This window comes from Parus major, chromosome 17, assembly GCF_001522545.3.
Source record: "Parus major isolate Abel chromosome 17, Parus_major1.1, whole genome shotgun sequence".
In the NCBI taxonomy this organism is placed as follows: domain Eukaryota; kingdom Metazoa; phylum Chordata; class Aves; order Passeriformes; family Paridae; genus Parus; species Parus major.
Genome location: NC_031785.1, coordinates 4393506 through 4414077, shown reverse-complemented (window position 1 = coordinate 4414077; position 20572 = coordinate 4393506). Strand labels below are relative to the sequence as shown.

Here is a 20572-nt window from a genome sequence, read left to right as displayed (position 1 = left end):
AGTGTAAGCTCCAACTTCCTGTTCCAAACCATGGACTGGAACTGTGATGGGAAATAAATCCAAATTAAATAACAGCAGAAGTGATCTTCTTTTCTACTCAGTGTTTTCCATCATTACAGATTATTGTTTGCTATTTGCAAGTTGTGATGACAAAGAATAAATTCAGAATTATTTAACATAAAGGCCCAGATACTTAAAATCAATTCCACATATGTGCCTTAGGTAGAGAGAAATGAGACTTACCTTCTGAAAAACTTGATAGTTGGATTTAGACCATATGTCAAGCTAGAATAGGAAAAAAAAAAGTTATATATTACTACAGATAAAGCAGCAGCTTTGGAGAGAAAATGGATCAACAAAGATGTACCTCTGAGTTCACTCTTTTGACCCCCTGCCCTCACTTGTTGCAATCCAAGAAAGGGAATTAATAATGTAAGGTTTCCTTTGTATTGCAATGAAAAATGAACATAGTTCAGCACAGTTTCAATAAAAAAATTATACATACAAGACCTGTTGAATTAATGAGTTCTCTTTAAAAAAGCAAAAATCTTCATTTGTATGGGGTTGTGGCTGAGCTATGCAAATATTCATCAGCTTGAGTGTGTTTCTAAAATGAGGGCATTTTATTAAGTTTATGCTTGTCTTGTATTGAATAACTGATTCAGTTACAAACAACACAAAGAACGTTTAGCTGAATTAAGCCAAAGCTTTGGGTCTACTGGGACTAAATAAAACATCCCTCAGGAAACTGCATTTACATTTGCAGACAAAAATCACACTAAGACAAATTTAAGGTTGTAGATAACTGCACACACCCATGACTTAAATGTGTGCTCAGCTACACACAAACTAAAAGAACAAAGTTGAAATTTAAGGTTTATTAGCCCTCAAACTGGAAGGTAAGGCTGTCCTTGCTGAACAGCCCAGTGGCTCTGGTGTTTAACAATTCCTACTGACACGTTAATGCTCTCTTAGCCCAGCCCTGTGGAACATCTTGGACTGTCAAGGAAAAGCAGCAGGGAAAAACAAAAGGAGCTTCCATCAATCTCAGACTTGCAAATCACTTTTTTTTCAACAGATCCCAGTGTACTCAACGATTCTGTATGCACAGAACTTGTCACGGGAAAGGTGTTTGATAAAGCATTAATCTCAGGAGTCTAGACAGAAGAACTTCTGAGTGAATTTATGAAGCAGGGGTAGCTCCTCTGGTGCCTGATACCATGGTTGGACACACGTGTTCTCACAAGGGGGGTTTTCTCTTTTTCTGATTATTAAACTGATTATTTTACTTCTGCCTTAGGTGCTGATGCATTCCAACTGACAGTACAAGACTCTTCAAAGGCACAAAAAGAGTCTGAAACGAAGGAAGTCATATGAAGTGAGTAAAACACATTAGAGGGAGGTGAGAGAAGCGAGGGGGAAGGATGCTGAGTGATTAATTCACTATGCTAAAAATGGTCAGAACACTGAAAGCTCTCATTCTTTTAGGAGTAGCAGTGTGAAGTGGCCCATGTCCAAATCCTGCACAGCAGTGACTCCTGAGTCCCCAGTGCTCAGTGTGGACAGGATGTGATGTTAAAACTTCAAAACTCACTCCAGGATCGATGTTTCATGGCTCAGCACTGCTGACCTTGCCGTGAGACAAAAGACAGCTGATGTCTCAGTGCCTTTTCCAGGCTGGATGGAGACATGAGTACCCTGAGGCACCTCCCTACAAACCTTTTAACATTTCCTGGTTCTTGGGGTGAGATCAAGAACCTGTGTGAACACCAACACTCAGGGTGCAGCTCAGACTTGGACCCAGGCTTGATTTACAGGGTATTATCCCACCTATGCCTGCTGGGAAGGCAGCACAGCCAGCACTTCCAGATTGGAAAAGCCTACATTTGAAAAAAAAATAAAATTTTAAAATAAAATAAAATTTTAAAATAAAATAAAATTTGAAAATAAAAAAAAATAATGTATATATTAAAAAAATAAATAAATTTAATTTACAGGTTTTTTTTGACTGCAGAGTTGCTGTAATTAGAATGTATAGATAGTTTGCTAATCTCCAGTGATCAAACCAAGTATGTGATCCTCTCCAGTTAGGCTCAAAAAAAGTCCACTTCAGATGGTGCTTTAAGATGAGTCCAACAGGTTCTGAATGTTCATTAGCTGGCAGGGAGATGGGTAAGCTGAAAAAGTAATGAATGCCTGTCTTACAGACATGATGTTATCCATGTTAAAAAAAGGAAAAAGGAAAAAAAAAAGTAAGAAAAACCCAGTAGCCCCTGCTCCATGCACACATCCTAAATGAGAGCCCACCTTTCCCTCCTGAAAGTGAGGATTAAGGCAGAGGCAGATTAAAGAATGCATCGTTATAGGTCTATTATTCTTCAACTTTTCACTTTCAATCAAGACACACATTTGTAACTAAAAAACTGCTGAAAGCACAATTTCAGGGCATCCTCTGCATGTGAATTAACCTGGGGCTTTCTTTCCCCAGTGCCCCTCTCCCCACCCACCCCCAGCAGCTGTAACAAGAGGCCGTTTCCTGAAGGTCGCAGGAGCGATTTCAAAGGCGATAACGAAGCAGAATGTTCCCTGCATCCCATATCAAACAGGTCCGGTGCCAACACTTATTAGAGAAATCAGATTCAACCCCCCCTTCACCCAAACACACACACACAGTCAGCTTTGAAGTGGTGAGAATGCAGGGATCAGAAATTACCCGAGAGACAGCTCTGCCTGTCTTTGAAGCTTTCCTTTGATACTACTATTTCTTCTCCCCTCTTATGCTAGGAGGCTAAAAGCTGCCTTTTCTTATTGATATGGGGTAATTAATGAAGCCATAGCATTAACATAACCCAAGTTCCTGAACATGAGAATTCAACAGAGACACTAATGTTTCTTTAGTTAAGTCTAAGGGATGCAAAACAGGAATTTGGCTAGCCACTGGTATGAAGTGCCCACATGCCCTGTCCAGGTGGTTCTTGGTCTCTGCATGCAAAGAAAAGCAGGGTTTATCATGCCAAAAAATCCCAAAATGATTTTTTTGTTGGCAAACCAATGGCTCAGATGCCCTGTGAAGATGAGTTGCATAGCTTCCTTTAGTCAGGAATCAAGAAAACACTAGTAATTAATTACTATCCATGGTTAAATTTCAATGTGACAAGAATGTCACAGCCTGAAATTAAGGGTGGCACTGTGCCACCACTAAAACCATGAAGGTAATTAAAATGCACCAGTCTGTGGTGGACATGAAGGGTTAGGATGGTGAGCAAGAGCAACTGTGAGCAGGTCCAGCACCCAGGACGTGTCAGAGCCTGCCAGATCTCACATACTGTTTTTGCAAAGTGGCACCAAAAATGTCCAAGTTATGCAGCTGGCAGCTTGGCAAAGACATATTCTGCAGGGTGTGTGAATAATTCACGAGAGAGGTACACGAGGCACTTAAGAAATGCAGTGATTCTGTCTGTATAAGCAAAGCTTGAAAATAAAACCCCAGAATGGCTGGTCTTGTTTTACTCACTGCAAGGTTAAAACTTTTGTTTTTTCACCTTAATTTTGAAAGTATTTAAATGTGTAAGGAGGAGGACCCAGTTTAGGGAGGCTTCAGCAGAGACCACGTGAGGCTGTCATGTAAGCACCTGTCAACCTGCAGAGCACGATGTGTGAGCACACAGCAAGAGAATGCAAGCTGGAAATGCAATGTCAGCTTTCCTGGGTAACTGCTGGTGTGTCACTGTGCAGCTCCACTACCAGGAGAAACACCCAGATCTGGGGTTTTTTTGCCAGATTTGTCTGACTGAAGGACCACAAGAGTCTCAACAGCTCTGCTGTTTGTACTTGTCTATTCCGTTTTTCTTCCCAGCTATGCAGAATTTGCTAAAAAACAGTGCATTTTCAGTAATAAATGATGAGTACTCTGATCAGAGGGGAAACCTTTGGCCTCTTCTGTGTGCAGTCCATTTCTCACTTCCTATCTGTGTGACCAGTCTCCCACTGATGGCCAGTTCTCCTTTTTTAAATACCACTGAACACATCTGGTTGCCCAAACCCCTCTCTGCTTGTAAAAGGTCTCCCACTGAATTTCACTTTTTGTACTTAAAGGCCTTTCCAATGTGTGAAGTTCGGAGGGTGACTCAGACTCTCATCCAGTTATTTAAGTGCAAAGAAATACAAAAACTTATCCAGTGTCCCTTCTTCAAGGTGCCTTACAGAAAAGAGGCACTTCAGCATTGCCATATTGCAAGTTAGCACCTAATTCCTCATCTCCCTGTTGTTTACAAATATTAAATGCTTCCTAGGAATAAATAAGCTAAATCCCAAATCAACAATGACTGTGTAAATTGCTCCCTGGAAAAATTATCACCTCCTACTGTGTTCCTGAGGGTACTCCATATTTCTGTTACTTAATAAGGATGATACTCACTGATAATTTTCTTACTTTTTCTGTGTGTTTCTCCTTAATGCTGGTGCATTTTTCATGCTATCAGGCTAGCAACTGAGAAGCCAGAATTGTGTAGAAACCTCACTGAAGCACCTTCCCAACAGCATCTGTTGTGACAGGGAAGGAATTGCAATGGACTCTGCTCATAACTGACTGCAATCGCTCATTCCCAGCAGGCACAATAAAGAAAGCAAATCATTGTGAGTGCACAATCTTAATTCTTATTCTCCAATTACCAGAGTAGTTAATTAGTGACAGAAAAAAAACAAAAAAAAAAGGAGCTCACTGTTTGTCAATATGTGCTCCAGTTGGTAAAACTAGCAAACTATGCATTTATTTAATCTTCCAAGCCAAATTTGCTCATGATTTAAGTGGCTCCAACTCCAATTCTACTTCAGTCAAAGAAAATGTTCCTATTTACACCTAAAGCAGAGACCTTCAAGTTTGCATAATCTCTGGGATGCCCACTGGAATAGCAAAGTGCCACATAAAGGTCACAGGTTGGTGCAGCCTTAAAGGAGCAGTCACACAGCCCAGGTTTGGACAGAAAGCTCAATGGGAGAGAACAGACTCCCCTGCAGACTGGCTTAGAGCAAGAAATAAGCCAGGTGTTAACAGCAATGCTCTGGAGGAGCAGAACTGCAGGCAAAGGTTAGTGCTCCATGCCCAGAGCTGGCCTTGGCAAGTCCTGCTGTCCCCTGACAGCAAATGATGGCAGAGGAACAATGTGCAGCTCCCAGGAGAGTTCACCTTGAGCTGAACAGAATCCCAATGCCAGATGCTGAGTTTCAGAAAGGAACTCCTTACTTAGCTTTTCAGCATATATAGCATTATTGTATTTCAAGGGAGCTTCAAAGGAAACTGGATTCATCAGAGAAAACGAGCACACCCAAATGAAGTGTGACATGGGAATCCATCACACACTGTCAGTGCTCTCTCAGCAGACCATCATTTCACTTCCATGCAGAGCCCAGGGTGAAGAGGGGCTGGTGCTGGAGCTCTGTATTTATATGCAAATATACAGGGAGTAGAGAGCAGCTGCTTCTGCAGCAAACTGGTATTTAAACCTGCCTATCTGAGAAAGGCAAATCAAAATTAAGCAATTTTTACTTTACTACTTCTTAGGCCAATCCCCTGCCCTTTGAGGGAGAATGTCTCACCTGGGAAATAGAGCTGCATTGTTTCCTTCAGCAGCTCAGCTCCTGGCCTTTCCCAGAGAACAGAGCTTCAGACTCAGAGCTGCTGAACTCTGGGTCAGCACACAACGTGCTCCTGTGTGCTGAAACACAGTTATCACTTTTGAAAGGAAAAGTCTCACCTCATTATAACATGGCCTATGGGTGCCAAATACTCATCTTAAAATAATGAACTTTTTATTTTAATAGGTTTCATAATCAGAAAAGAAAGCTCCAGAGAGACAATGTGAAACATGGAGGTATTTAATGCTGTTACTGGCAACAGAGAGTCCTGGTGGATGTCTCGGGAACAGAGTCCAGTCCACCCTGGAAAGAGACCTGAGCTGAGCTAAGGCCATCAGGTCCTGTTAACATCTCCTGATGTGCTGAGGAGAACCATCTGGAGTGTGTGCAGGCACAGGAAATCTCAGGGTTCAAGCAGGGTGAACTGTTCACAAAACAAATCACTTGTGGAAACAGGTAACACTTGCTGTAGTAGCTGCTGTTCAAGATGTGCTGCTGCTGGCAAGCAAATTCTTGAGGAGCAGCTACCAGTGATCCTCACTGTTGTGTTTATCAAGCCAAAAAAAAAATCAGCCCAGGATTTCTCAATGGTTCTCAGAAGAGAAAAAGCTGAACCTTGGACTGTTGATGTGCTGGTACACTGCAAAAATGTTTTCTCAGCAGACACTACAAACACAGCAACTGGGGTCTAAGGTGATAAATCAGAAATTCAAGCGAAGGCTTCAGAGCTCAGAAAGAACTCAGAGATCTGGGGATGCAAAACCCAAGTGAAGGCAGACAAATTAAAACTGGAACATTCTGCAGACATTCGTCTTTCACCAGTTTTATGCTCCTAGTGTACTTGCAGTGGGATCCACGCAGTTTTCTGCCATGTAAACAGACACAAATGAAATGCAGGTTGCTGCAGAGGCCATAACCCACCTTGCCATCCTCAGTGTAGACGTTCTCGTTGTAGCCTTTGACAATTGTCCTGTCAATGAAGAGGCTCCGCATCACCACGATCACTTTTAACACTTTTCCTAAGGTAACCTGTGAAGAACAGGACAAGGACACAAACGAGCTGAGGGTGACTCCATGGTGTCTCAGTTCATAAGACCATCGAGTTAACAGCTAAAGTTGATGCAATTTCAGTTTTCAGTATTTTATAAAGAGACCAAAATAAAAGATCTAAAAGCAGGGTGTATTATGAGGAGGAGAGAGACTATAAAGTGCAGAACAAACAAACATTCATTTGCAACTGAAAATGTATGAGTTCACAGAATTCCCTTGTGCAGACATGACACTGCCAAGCAATTCTCTCCATTTTATTAACACCACAACTCAATAACTTGTCAAAAACAATGGGCAAACGTGATTATTTGCAATGGATTTGATATTCTCCAATATAAGTCCACTTAGAGAAAAACAATTTCAAAGAAGCATTGGACTCTCGTAATGCTGGCTTGTTAAAAGTATGCCATGAGTTTAATGGAAAACATTTTCTGTCCAATAAAAATGTAAAATTATTTCAAAGGAAAGTACAGCTTTAAAGTAAAAATGTTACATTTTCAAAGGCTTCATTTCCTTCTGTGAAAGTGTTAAAGTGCAAAGAATAAAACTAGTATAATGGAAAAAATATAGAGGGTCAGTCAGAGTATAACAACAGAAATAAGCCTAAATTATATTATTGACAAAAATGCAATAATGAAGGCATTTGAATCTAAAAATCAATTTATATTTCAAAGATGAAGTTGTACTTCAATACAGTTAAGAAGTGTGTCTAACAAGAATCTCATCTTTGTGTTTTGTTATGCAGATATTATTAGAGAGTTTTTCCTCACCCACAAAAGCATAAAACCGAGGTAAAAAAGAAACAATTAATTCATTTTAATATTTCCCAACCAGCAGTGGCTCATTTTCTGCCAGTATTCCAACATTTCATCCTGTATAGATTAACACCCACTAAAACAAATGTGTTTTTACTGCTGACCTCAGCAGACAAATCCACACCTAAAGAAATCAGTCAATATGCACCTTTATTGATCTGTTGGATGTTATTCCTTTGTAACTTCTGTTAATGACTCCTGCCCATCACCTTGTTCCAACACCAGCAGCTCCAAACTGAGCTGATTTAATCAGAACAGAGCAGGACAGAGCCACAAACTCTGGAGAGAACTGATGCCAAGCCTTTGGCACAGAACTCCAGCAGGAAAGATTCTGAACAACAGGGCAGGACAAGTTCACAGCAAGAGAAAAGACAGGAGAACAAGAAGGGAAGGCAATGACAGCCATCAAGCAGACAGGCTGCCACACATAATGCTGCAAGAACATAAAAAGTGGGTCAGAAGAATGGATAATTTCTGAAGAAAGAAAAGTGAAAGGCTGAAGGACATGAACTTGTATGAGGGCCTGAGTCGTGCACACACCAGGAACCCTGAACATGCATGCAAACACCATGTTGTGCTATCAGGTGCTGTGAATTTTGGTTTAAATGCAAGAGTACCTTGCCAGGGTAATCTTAAACAAGATCTAGTTGGTCCTTAAATACAGAAAATTGGCAGAGCTGTTTCAGCACCTGACACTGTATTAATTAAGTAAAAAAATGCAAAGTCATGACCCAGATGTGCCTAAGCTATGATGCTGATCAGCCACTGGAATCACAGAGTTTTGTCATAATTGCTAAGAGGAGGAAATTAATAAACTTTGAGGAAAGTTGCCAGCACATTAAGAGTTAACAGTTTTCAATTTATTTTTCTGCCTTATTAAAACTGGCACTTCAGTGGGATATTAGTCTGCTGAGAGAACAGACTCTTATTTATAACTTCACACTAGGCATCAACCATACATAATAAAATCAAAAGGAGGAAAAGAAGACATTTCAAAGAAAAAGAAATCTTAATGAAAGAAGGATAAGGCTGCCCTACAAACACCCAGACCCAGATTTCTGTATAATATTTCCTATCCACATTGCCTTCACACACCTTAGCTGATGCTCCCTTCTTTCCTCTTTACATTGTGCACTCACAGCATTTCCCACTGCTGCCAGGTAGAAATAAATCTGAGGTTGATCTGAAGCTTGTGTGGGATGTTCCTGAAAATCCTCAGAGTGAACAGCTGAACAGTGAAAAATCCTGTGTGTGGCAGTCTGGCTTGCTGGAATAAACTTACTGCTGGCCTCCAACCTCCTCCCCACGATTTACCTGCACAAATGCTCCTGCATTAGCTCCCTTCCCTTTTCCAGGGGATCTGACTTCACACCCTTTCAGTGGTTCACTCCCCACTTCCAGAATCCATCACAGCACAGAAATGTCACATCCTGCACCATGTCCAGGACAGTACCTGGATCACCCACTTGCCTGACTGCTGAAATTCAAAATTCCTGTCTCCCACACGTGAGAGGAGCTGTGGGAACCCATCCCTAGCTGGGAACCTCAGTGAGCTCCCTGAGACAGGTCCTACTGCTGCACTCCCCCTTTACAGGGAGCACCCAGGTACCCTGGAAATCCAAACTTTGGCTGGGTTGGTGCTGGGTTGTCTGAATTAGCACATACAGTGCTCTGGTACTGGAACAAAAAACTTTCCTCTTTTTTATCACTCTTGTTTTGACAAGGGATTCCTCTAGATTTTACTCTAGCTGGAAGAGAGATCGAGACTTCAAAATAATTTCTGTAGGATTGTATCATTAGTTAAGTCTGACAGAAGCAGGAATTTTGTAAAAGAGCAGCTCAGAAAAATTGCAGTTCATCGTTTTAACAGCACTGAAAGAATGAGGGTAGTAGTACAAAGAATGAACAGCAGCCTGTCACCAGACTGGAAGATGCTGTGAGATGTGGAAGCCAGAACTGTGCTCCACAGCTATTTTCAGGGTGAAGCACATTCCATATTGAACACAGCAAATGAATACCCTTTATTTTTTCCTCCAGTAATCAAGATTTGTAACTATTTCCAGGGCTTAATGCTGTTGTTCAACTCCACCGTGTTTTACAAATCATCTTTTTCAGCAGACCATTTTATTCCAATCCCTGCTCAACCTGGCTACTTGGAGGCTGTGTTCAGAACAGATCTATGTATGGAACATAATTTACACTTACAGTCATATAACTGTGTCCCTGCAGATCACCTGAAAGAAGGTAATAAAACACTAATGGCTTTGGTAAACCAGTAATTGAATAGTTTTACTCCAAGCTCCAAGAGTGCAGGTCTCTTCTGGAGGTCCAGACCCACCCAGATGGTCCCTATTTAATGGGCACTGAAATATCCTTGCATTTCCACAGGTACCAAGTGAAATTTCTTTCCTTGTTCAGAAAAGATACCTTTCAGTTGTGACAAAAAGGCAACAATTTCCTTTCTAAGCCAAGTTTTCCTATTAAATTTCAACTTCTCCTGTCGATATCCTGTTAAGACAGCACTTGGCTTTTTAATATTTTGCCTGAAGGATATATGCCAACTCGTCCTTGATGTAGAAAATTTTAATTCAAATCAATACATGTACAAGGTCACTTTAAAATTCAATTAATATGAATGAAAAAATATGCCCCACAGTTCTGTGAGCTGAAAATGGAACAGTTGCAAGTTAAATACTTCTGTAGCTTCTGTTTTGGGCTGTGTAATAACAATGTACTTCTAACTTCCTTTTAACTAAAGTATACTAAATTCAGACAGTTAAGTTATTCATAAATCCCCTGCTTCCTAAAATGGCAAGCCCCAGAAGAAGGTAGGACAGGCAGCTGATTGAAATCAGCAATATTATGCAGCTTTTCTGACAAAGACATATAAAATAAAAATCTTCTTGAAATATCCCAGTTTTAAAAATATTTTGTCTATCACCAAGATAAATCTCAAGGAGCATCTGACAGACACAGTATGCCAAGAAAGGGAGAGGGGGAAACAGAATAATCAGGGAGGATGACTTAGATAATTTCTTCTAAGACTGCTAAAAAAAAATTTCCTATTTAACACCAATTATAATTGGAAAAGAAGTAAGTACCTTTTCAAGTAAGTCAGAACCACGGTCCACACGAGTTTACAAAATGAAAAGGACTAAAACTAATTTGCCATGCCAGAACTCTGCCTGGAGGAAACAGTTTGAAATCCCCCCCACCTTTAATTTTGCCTCCTCACTGAAACTACTATAAAGTGAAAAGCTCTTTTATGAACCATTTTAACAACACATTAACAAATGTTCTGTCTTAAAATTTATTTAAGTTTGATACCAGGAAAACGTATGCTGACAACATCAAGCTCCCACACTTTCTGAAATGAAAAATTCCCAAAGCTGCAGATTTCCCCTCAGGATTCCAGGGAATTTGCTGCTGATTTGAGCTGCAGCTGCTCTGCAATGCAGAGCTAAAAGAAAGAAAACATTATTTTCAGTTAACATGGGCACCTCCCTGCTTCTATAAAAAGGAGCACAAGTATGAGTGTGGTTTTTATTCACCTCAGAAATAAGGCAGCATCCAACCAGAGATGTAACCAAGCTACAGATTTCCAGCAAAAGGCCAGACACCTGCTCATTGCCATGGAACCAGCCATAAGCTCAGCCTCCCACTTGCAGATCCTTCTTACTAATCAGTACAATGCATGGAAATTGTATTTATATATACTGGGGAAAAAAAAAAAAAAAAAGGTTTTGCATTAAAAATAAAGTTTAAAAAAACCAACAAAAACAAAACAACACACAGACTTTCAACTAGATTTTTTTTCTCCTCATTTTTTGTGTCTCATCTGCTGCTGGTATGGCTGCTTTTTCCCTCACATGCTCGTTATTCTTTAATGATGCCTATTTGTAAATAGCAAGATAAGATGCAATTAAGCCATTAGAGTCTAAATAAACAAACATACTAATTAGGTTCTTTACAGGGACTTCTTTTTTTATGCAAGGGCTGGAATTTACCTTTCATTAGTCTAAACTAATTGCAATAGCGCCTGATAAAAAGTCAACATAAATGAAGGACTTTAAATGCTTCCATTATATTAAGGATGAGCTGGCTCTTCTCCCTTGGTACCATTCCCTACTCTCTTAATAAGGCAAAAAAACTGTCACAGGAATAATGTTCAAAGGTTCAAGGACAGATTTTGCCAGTGGCCAGTCACACTTAGGGAAGGGTCACACCAGTCCAGCATTGCTACATAAGATGAAATGGATTTTGTCTCTTTTTTTCTTTCTAAATTAGAGCACAACCAGGAATTTTACAAGGATGAAAATGATGCCTGATCTTCCACAATATAAATGTATGGGAATATCAATACACATCTGAGAGCTTTGGGCACAGTAACCCTGTGGACAGAGCAAAGCTGAGGACATTTCTCACAAGACTTTCTCTACTATTTTCTACTCTTGTTCCTTTTTCAAGATGGAAAAGGCTCTTCCTTATCTTCCTTGTTCTTCATTAGACAAGCAGAGAATAATTTATTTGCCAACCCCTGCTCAAGCACTTTGTTAATTCAAGACATTTTTCTTCTGCCCATGTCACCTCAACCACTGACTTAACACCCTTTAAATGCTGATTTTAATGCTTTTTAAATGCTGGTTCTCCATCTTAAGGCACAAACTGTGAAGCCACTGCAGTCACAAGTCCCACTGTGAGCTCAGGAGTGGTTCCTCCAGCTCAAGCAGATCCTGAAACATCCCAAGAATTCCCTCAAACACCAAAACCAAGCTGTTGTCTCCAAGGCAGTAAATCCTTACATGAATATTCATCCTACAGGCCTAAAAATCAGGTGCCCAAGCCACCAAACGTGACCACCAGAGCTGCAGCCCTCCTGTGAACCTGTGTGCTTTTATCCTGGGCCTGCTGAGCACTGCTTTCCTGATAAAACACCTGACAGGGAAGAAGGAAGGCTTACACAGCAGAGCACTTTGGAAATATGGAATTGTTTTGGAAATAACGGCACTGAATTGTTTCCAATCAATACAACATCGATACCAATTTCAAATCACTTTGCAAATTCCTCCTCACTCCTCTCAGTTCTCCAACATCAGGGTCTCATGCACAAAAATCAGTCTGGTGCCTTTCTTAATGGGCAAAGAATAAAATTCAGCATCCATTTTCCCCACAAAAATAATAATGGTTTTATGTAAAACACTAACAAACAACAGTGAGACACAAGGAATTATTCAGTTTCAGGGAACAGATGTCTGGCCTATTTGCAATTAATACAACCCACTGCCACACAATCAGACTGCTGCAAATGCCGGGAACAAGATCTGAAAGTTCAAATGCAAATGTGTCTGGTTTGAAGAAGAATGAATAAAACTGTGTTAAAACCTGCTTCATATTTTTCTATGACAGATATATTAAAAATCCAGGCAGCAGATAAATTTATAAAAATTCATTTAAAAGCAAATATTTGTAAGATAACCTGTAAAGAAAAAATCACGACCGTGATTTCTGACCCGAGTTTGGCAGAAATAATTCAGTTTTTTGGGTTGCAAGTTACTTATACATATCATTGTGCTTTAGCAAAAGAAATTACAGAAAACAGCTCCATTATCTGCAAAAATATTTACCCAGTGCTTGTAATTTCTGTAGTAGTTCTTTAGAAAATTTGGGATAAAAAGGAATTAAGACAAATTAGTTCCCAGACACAGAAAAGAAAATGAGCTTCTTCCCCAAGTAGGACTGGATAGGTAAACAATGCTAAGGAATTCATATTTTTCAGCTGGAAAAGTAAGGCTTAAGTTTACTGTCTTCTAAAATCTTTCTGTTTTTAATGAATAAATTGTACACAAGATTTGTTTCACACAAAAAATATTCTGAATACTGGTAACAGAAACAAGGTATGTGAAACAATCACAAAATAATTTGATTATTATAGTAGGAAAAAGAGTGTATCTAGGAATACAACTAATTATTCAAGGAAAAAATCTAATTATTTTCATTCATTAAAAACTAGTGAATGTTTTCTTAATAGGTAAGGTTTACCTATTTACAATTCCTGGCAAAATCTCACAAAAACCTTAAGGAGTCCACAGTTCCCCTGTGCTGCTGCTGGAAATTAATTTTGCATAACACAGTTATTAGAGCTGATATATCCTATGTTTAATCTATTTTATACACAGTGCTATTAAAAGATTAATTGAAAAATCACTGGTGAAGACTGGGATTAAACAGCACCTTGAAATGCCACAATAAACTGCTTTTAAAATCGGACGAGGATCTCACACAGCCCTGAAAGGTTTCAATTATTTATGTGTTTGGCCTGTGTAGCATAAATCCAGACTAATGAGGTACAATTGCTGTGTATAAATCTAAAACATAAAAAAACCTCCTCATTGTCTGGAGGCAGCAGTTCATTTTTCTCACAGAAGTTTGCAGCTTCTGGTCAGGGAGAGCCCAGCTGAGCATGAGGGTTACTTGCCAGCAGAGTTTGACCAGCGGGCTCACACAGCTCCTAATTATTATTACAGAATTCCAGAATTGCTGAGGTTGGAAGGGATTTCTTGAGATGATCCCATTCAACCTCCTGCCCAAGGCAGGGTCAGCTGGGGCAGATGACACAGGAACATTTCCAGGTGGGTTTGGAATGTCTCCAGTCCACATGCTCCCTGGGTTCCTCTTCCAGAGCTCTAACACTGTCCATGGAAAGAAGTTTGTCACAGAATATTCTGAGTTGGAAGGGACCCACAAGGATCACAGGGTCCAACTCTTACATGAATGGCCCATGAAGAGATCAAACCCACAACCCTGGAATTACGGGCACCATGCCCGAACCAAGGGAGCTCATCTCAGGGTTCCTCCTCACACTGAAGTGAAATTTTTTGTGTTTTCTTTTAGTTTATGGCAGTTATTCCTTCTCCTGCCACTGGGCACCACTGAAGAGAGTCTGGCACTGACTTGACACCTCCTGGAGATATTTCCATGGATTGCTGAGATCCCCCCTCAGCCTCCCCTTCTCCAGACATACCCGGCCCAGCTCCCGCAGTGTCTCCTCATCAGAGAGGTGCTGCAGCCCCCAGATCCTCCCTGTGGCCTCCGCAGGACCCTCTCCAGCAGCTCCTTGCTCTTCTTGAAGAGAAAGACATCTTCTTGAACCACCAGATGAATCTTAGTGGTGCAAGTCCCACCTCTACAGCTAAGGACATAAACAGATTTTCACGTGCACATAAAGTTGTAGAGTCTGGGGCTGAAAGTTTCTCTCTTGGATCTTTCTCCTAAGATAATTTGTTTGGCAAAGGCTCCAACGTTTCTTGAGTTTCAAAGAGTCTTCCAGGCCGCCTTTCCCCTTCTTCCTCATCTCCCTCCAATCATTTACACATTTTTAAGATATGGATAGTGCTTACCAGTGCCTTTGAAGATGAATGCATGGGTTTTCTCTGGTAGATGGAATGATTGTGTTTAAAGATGTTATAAAAACTGGACCTTCGCATCAAGAACCTTCACAAGATGTTAGGTGTGCTATGAACAGTCCAAGGACGAGCAAGGTTGAGATTGTAAAGTTAGTTAATTAAGTCTGGGCAAATAGTATGGCTGTGAAATATTCTGAAATCAAACGAGCATTATCTGGAGCCTTTGGCACTGAGGTAAACCAGACTGCTGCAGGGGAGCAGCTCCACATGTAACTTGGGCCAAGTTCAGAGTGAGAAATCACAAGTGCTGAAGAATCCTCCCTCCTTCTGGGGGAGGTGCTCTTCACACTGCCCATCCCACAGCACCTTTTCCACTGAAGGATCTGTGGCTGAAAACAGCAAAAGCTTTTGTAGCAGTCAGGGCCAGATGGAAAGTGCCATATTGGCAACATCAACTGAGACAGATGGGGAAGAGGGAAAACCTGGCTAAAAGAAAAAATTATAAACCCATCCCACAATCACACACAAAAATACTTTAAAAACAATCTTTTTGATCTCTGATCCAAGGGAAATATGCACACCACTGGTTCAGCATGGGGCTGGGATCTTGTAGAAACAAAAATGTCCTTGATTTATAGAGCAACTGCCACATGGAATTCACTCTGTTCCTGCTGTTTGTGAAAGGTGTTTCCTTCAGGTACCTCCCAACCTTGACTCTTCCATCCAAGATAATTTACCTTATTTCCTAATTGTGACTGAGTCCTGAAAAACATCATCTATTTCCTGACCACCTCAAAAAGCCACCAAAAGTGGAAGGTACTTCAGTATGCAAAGTAGGGCTCCAAGAGAATGGAAAATGTTTCAAAGTAAGGAAGCAAAACCAGACATTTTTCTACAGCAAAACAGATAAAACACAAAGTCAGCTTAAGAGGAAATGCAAAATCTTCTAAGACTTAAAACTTCTTAAGACTGCACTGATGAATTCCATTCTTTTCTGGAATATATTGTTCCACTTGGTGAATCCAACAATTGCAGATTAAATGTTTTAATGCCAGCTGTTTATTTTAACCTCTGACTCAGTTAATCTCTTGTGAATTTGTGGCTCTTCAAAGAAAGTTAATAATGAGATGTTAGTTGATTAATTAAAACTAAATGCAATTAAAATACTTAAAAATTAAAAATAATCACAGAAATAGCTACTATAGGGAAATTTCCATGAGAAATGTGAGATGGAAAACGCTGAACTGGCCTCAGTTCTTCCTCTGTGTATGTGGTGCATTTTCTGGTTTTATTTAAAATTTGGCAAAATAGGTGACTTCTGCCTTTCCTTAGAAGGAAATCAGCTGCCACAGCATGGACTCCTCTTCCACTCTGTAGTCTTAGAGCTTTGAAGACTTCTTTTGCTGTAAGCACAACAGCTGCCTGTAAAAATGGATGTGAACAATAGGTTCCTCTGCAATGAAATCTTGCTTGGTCAGGCAGAAGTAAGTCGAATGTATTGGACTTGTTTATCTCAAATCCAGCCTTTACTGCTCATTTACTTCAATGGCAAATTCTTAACTTCATCATATAACAGAAATCCACTGACCCAAGAGCAATGTGAACAAATCTAAATCATATTGGTTTCCTTCTTCTTTTCTTCTTCACAACATTCTCTTCCTTCTTAATTATCATGATTAAGATTCACTCATTGCCAAGTCTGCAGAAAACCACAGTGAATATTTGAGTTTGTGCTCATATTTCTACAAATCTAACAATAAAGCAATAGATCTGCTGTTTAGAGGGGAAATTATTTTTATCACTTATTTGCCTAAGAACAAGAAAGATGCTGCATTGCTTTGGCAGATGATGAATGATATGTTTCTGTGAAAAAAAAATCTTTAATAACTTGCATTTTTGGGACACTAATTCAACCTGTGAAGAAAATCAACTCAAGGGATTAAATGACCCAACTTACCAGAAGCATTGCAGAGTTTCCATTTGGCCGGGAGAGCTGAATGGACATTTCAGGGAACATCCTGTCAATCCGACTGATCACATCATCAACGTATCTACCAACAAACCAAACAGCAGCATTAACACTGGGGCTCTCTCTCACACACTCAGATGATAAAAACTATGTTTTTAAAAACATTTATCCTTTTTAGAAATTATCCTTTAAAAAATTATCCCTTTTAACCCTGTTCATGGGACTCTCCTGAATCAAAATAATTCAGAAATTATTGATAAGAGGAAACAAACCAAAGACCTCTGCAATTTAGTTTTGAAAATCAATTACTCTACTCTTAAAAACATGCACTCACTTAAATTTTTGTCCAAATCAGTCTGCCTCAAACATCTACCATTGTATTTCTATACTTTCTCCTTAGGAGGGTTGAAGGACACATAATTAAAATTACTTTTCCAGTGCAGGAATTCACAGGCTGTCATGTCTTTACTCTCTCTTTGATAAACTTAACAGATAAAGGTTTTATCAAAGTCTTTGTACAATTCTTAGGGGTGGTTTTTCTTCCCTGAGTCTTTCCAATTTATTTCATGCACTGCTGACTCTGAAATTGGCTGGTAAATTCCAGAGGTTTCTCTGGAGCAATCAAACACAAAGGTAAAACAACATCCTTTCTGCTGGGTGTAATCCCTGTTTCTGCAGGCTAAGGTGAGCTGGCACACAGCAGTCCTGTTCCCTGGGATCAAATTAAGAACCTCCATTAACACTGAAAATGGCCTTACAGAGACCTTGTTTCCCAGCACACCTGCCCCCAGCCATGGACATGCCACTTCAGCCACTCCTCTGGACACATTAAAATCCAAATATTTGCTTTAGCAGAGTTTCCAGGACAGTCTGTATTGTCTGTGCACCAATCTGTCCCCATTTACAAACTCTGCAACTCAAGCAGATCCATGAATGAATTTGTAAATAAAACTGTTTTCATGCTAATCCACAAATGTACTCTGAATAAAAAGACTTTGGGAAAATTGGTTGCCTAAGTTAGATTAACAGTAAAACTCAAAACACCCAAAGCTAATTATTTCCCTTTAATCTGCTTAGAAAAAGGCAAAAAAAAAGGCAATTCAAAGCAATTCAGTTCTAATGTTTGTGCTAAAACCTCCTGGACAACAATGAGGTGCTATGCTCCAATTGTTACTTTGCAAAGGATTAAAACAATCAGAAAAAATACAACCAAATCAGGAAAGCTACACCTCCTCAGCTGGTAAAGTCAGCTTTTAAAAGTAACCAAAGAATGAAATAAGTTATGACAATTTTGCACAAAAACCTTAATCCACACTTGTCATTGTGCAGAACAAAGTTCCTCCATTCACTGCAGTGACTCATTAACACTTGGTGCTGATAAGCAAAGCCAAAAACATCCAGAAGCCAAGAACTTCCTCAGCACTGGGGAAGAGGAGGCACATCAGACACTGCTCCAGGAGGAATAAACTACACGTGGACAGCACAAATCCAACTCATTTCAAACACTGCTGAATCCCAGACTGATTTCATACAGCAGGAGAGTTTAAAGTGCTTCATAAATGCCATTACTCCAGGTAATGCAAATAAATTAATCTCTTGCTTGGGGGACCAGGGATGGCTGCCTGTGGTACAGGCAAGGAGAGATTCTGAAGTTATGAACATGTCTTAATGCAGATTTTTCCATAGCTTAACTTTCCAGTTTGCCAAACTTTAGGCAGTAAGGAGTTAAAATAAACAAAATAAGAAGTTCCAGAAAACAAGACACTCACATAGTCAATGCATTAAGGGAGGAAAATTCAAGTGATTTTAAATCATGTGAACAACAGTTGGATGTGAACACTTAATCTGCTTATGTCCTTCTGAAAATCCCAGTGGACATGTACGCTCATTCTTTGAAAATGGGATCCAGGCTGGTTGGAGATAATCAATTCTTCAAAGTCCTTCTTAGATATGATTATTATTACGTGCAAAACCTGTCTTGACCACAAGGCTTAAAATACGACTAAAACCCAGGAGTCACCTTGTGCCACATGAGCAGTGTAAGGCAGAAGAGAGAATTCACAGGGCTGTGAAATCTTCCCTTTAAATGAAATCACACATACAGCAAACCAGAAATCTTCTAATCTGTATTAACCACCTTCTGAAAGCACTAGAAGGTGAGTTACTATGACTTTTTGGGCTTAGATGGCTGTTAATTTTGCACCACTTTCCATACATCAATTGAAAGAAGAAGGAAAATGAAAACCACATCTCCAGGAAATGTGATGTTTTACTTTGGCAGCTCTATCAGGACCATCACACAGGGAACCTTTTCCTTCTCCTCTCAACCAATGGGATGTCAGAGAAGATCCCAGAGCATCAGGAGAAAACAGCATTGATGGATGCAGCATTATTTTGTGCCCCTATGCCTTCTTTCAAATAGTCATCAGGATTTCCTGAGCACTCACCAGAACAAAGATTCTTCAAAAATACAAATATAGTTACTCAATTAGCCTGACTGGATTGTGGTCTCAAATACAAAATGACAAACAACTTTATCTAAGGCAAAATTCTTCTACAGATTTGCCCTTCTGAGAGAACATCCATTAAAACATCTTGTGAAGTGATGGAGATGAGAAATCAGATCCAGCAAAGTAATGTAAAAGTGTAACTGATGATGACTTCAGAGAAAACTGAGGAACACATGATAAAGAGAGAAAGTGCACTCCTGAGGCTGTCTGGAAGAAGGGTAAGAGGAAAAAGCTGGAACTTATTTTGTAGAACTGAAACACATAAATTTACTGCCAAAATAAGCAATACTTACAAAATTTACACGTCTCTGTCCAGTTTTAGCTCAAAAATATGATAGTTCCTATTTATGTTACAGAACCTCTTGCCCAATCTCAGAGAAGTAAAGCACTTGAGGATGAAGAAAAGTCTAATTTTACTTTGCCAACAAGCACTTCTAACTCCTGATGTCCTTTGCACATCTCAGTTTTCTCCTACATACCAAAGATGATGGCTGGAACGAGCATTTACAAACCCAGACGAAATAACGCAAAGTGGGGAAAACCAAATGCCAATAGATTTGTTCAGACCTTTGGCCTACGTTCATCTTATGGAAAAGCAATTAATGGAATTCTCTGAATTAAACACAAGCTGAAATTTCATGTCCTACAACAGGCATTGTTCTACCTGAGAAGGGCTGAAGAGAGCATCTAGACAAAATCCCCATCGCTTCTCCAGGATGCAAAGGTTTTTCAAAGAGGTCTGAAGCCAGACTGCAAAAGATTGTACCCAATAATCCCCATTTTACAGCACAGAATTTTAACTCTTTGTAGACAGAATTTCGTTTTATGAACTATCCTAGGTCTCAAAAAACACTTAACAACTTCTCACTGCAACATCCTGAGTTAGTCCCGTTCTATTTAAAGAGGCTTTAAGTAACTTCATCAACACCTGCATCCTAATCCAGATCCCTGAACATCCTACTCAGAAAAGAACAACACACTCAACCAACAGGTTTTCACCTCATTAAACCTTATCAAGTAATAAAACAATTTCCCCAATGTAATTTTACTGGTCTGGGGGAAAATTTTTTAAACATCTTCAATAGCAACCTCCTTCTCCTATATTTTCTTCTTCTTTCCTTCAGGACACAGGTTGATGATTTTCCAGGAGGTATTAAAATTGTATTTTAGATATAAAATCTTTACTTTAAA

General features: G+C 39.7%; 1 protein-coding gene across 4 annotated transcripts in view; it reads right to left on the bottom strand.

Annotated features, from left to right (window-relative positions):
* Positions 1-20572, bottom strand: part of MED27 (mediator complex subunit 27) — an 83588-nt gene that overhangs the window by 9945 nt on the left and 53071 nt on the right. For 3 of the 4 annotated variants that reach the window (XM_015644789.1, XM_033518582.1, XM_015644788.2), the window contains exons 4-6: positions 16860-16953; positions 6556-6663; positions 244-285 (exon numbers count right to left, since the gene is read on the bottom strand). In XM_015644789.1, coding sequence (XP_015500275.1) covers positions 244-285; positions 6556-6663; positions 16860-16953 — 244 coding nt within the window. Of the gene's footprint in view, positions 1-243; positions 286-6555; positions 6664-11050; positions 11216-14520; positions 16325-16859; positions 16954-20572 lie in introns of those variants that run through there. The other variant, XR_004499699.1, reaches the window with a different exon arrangement.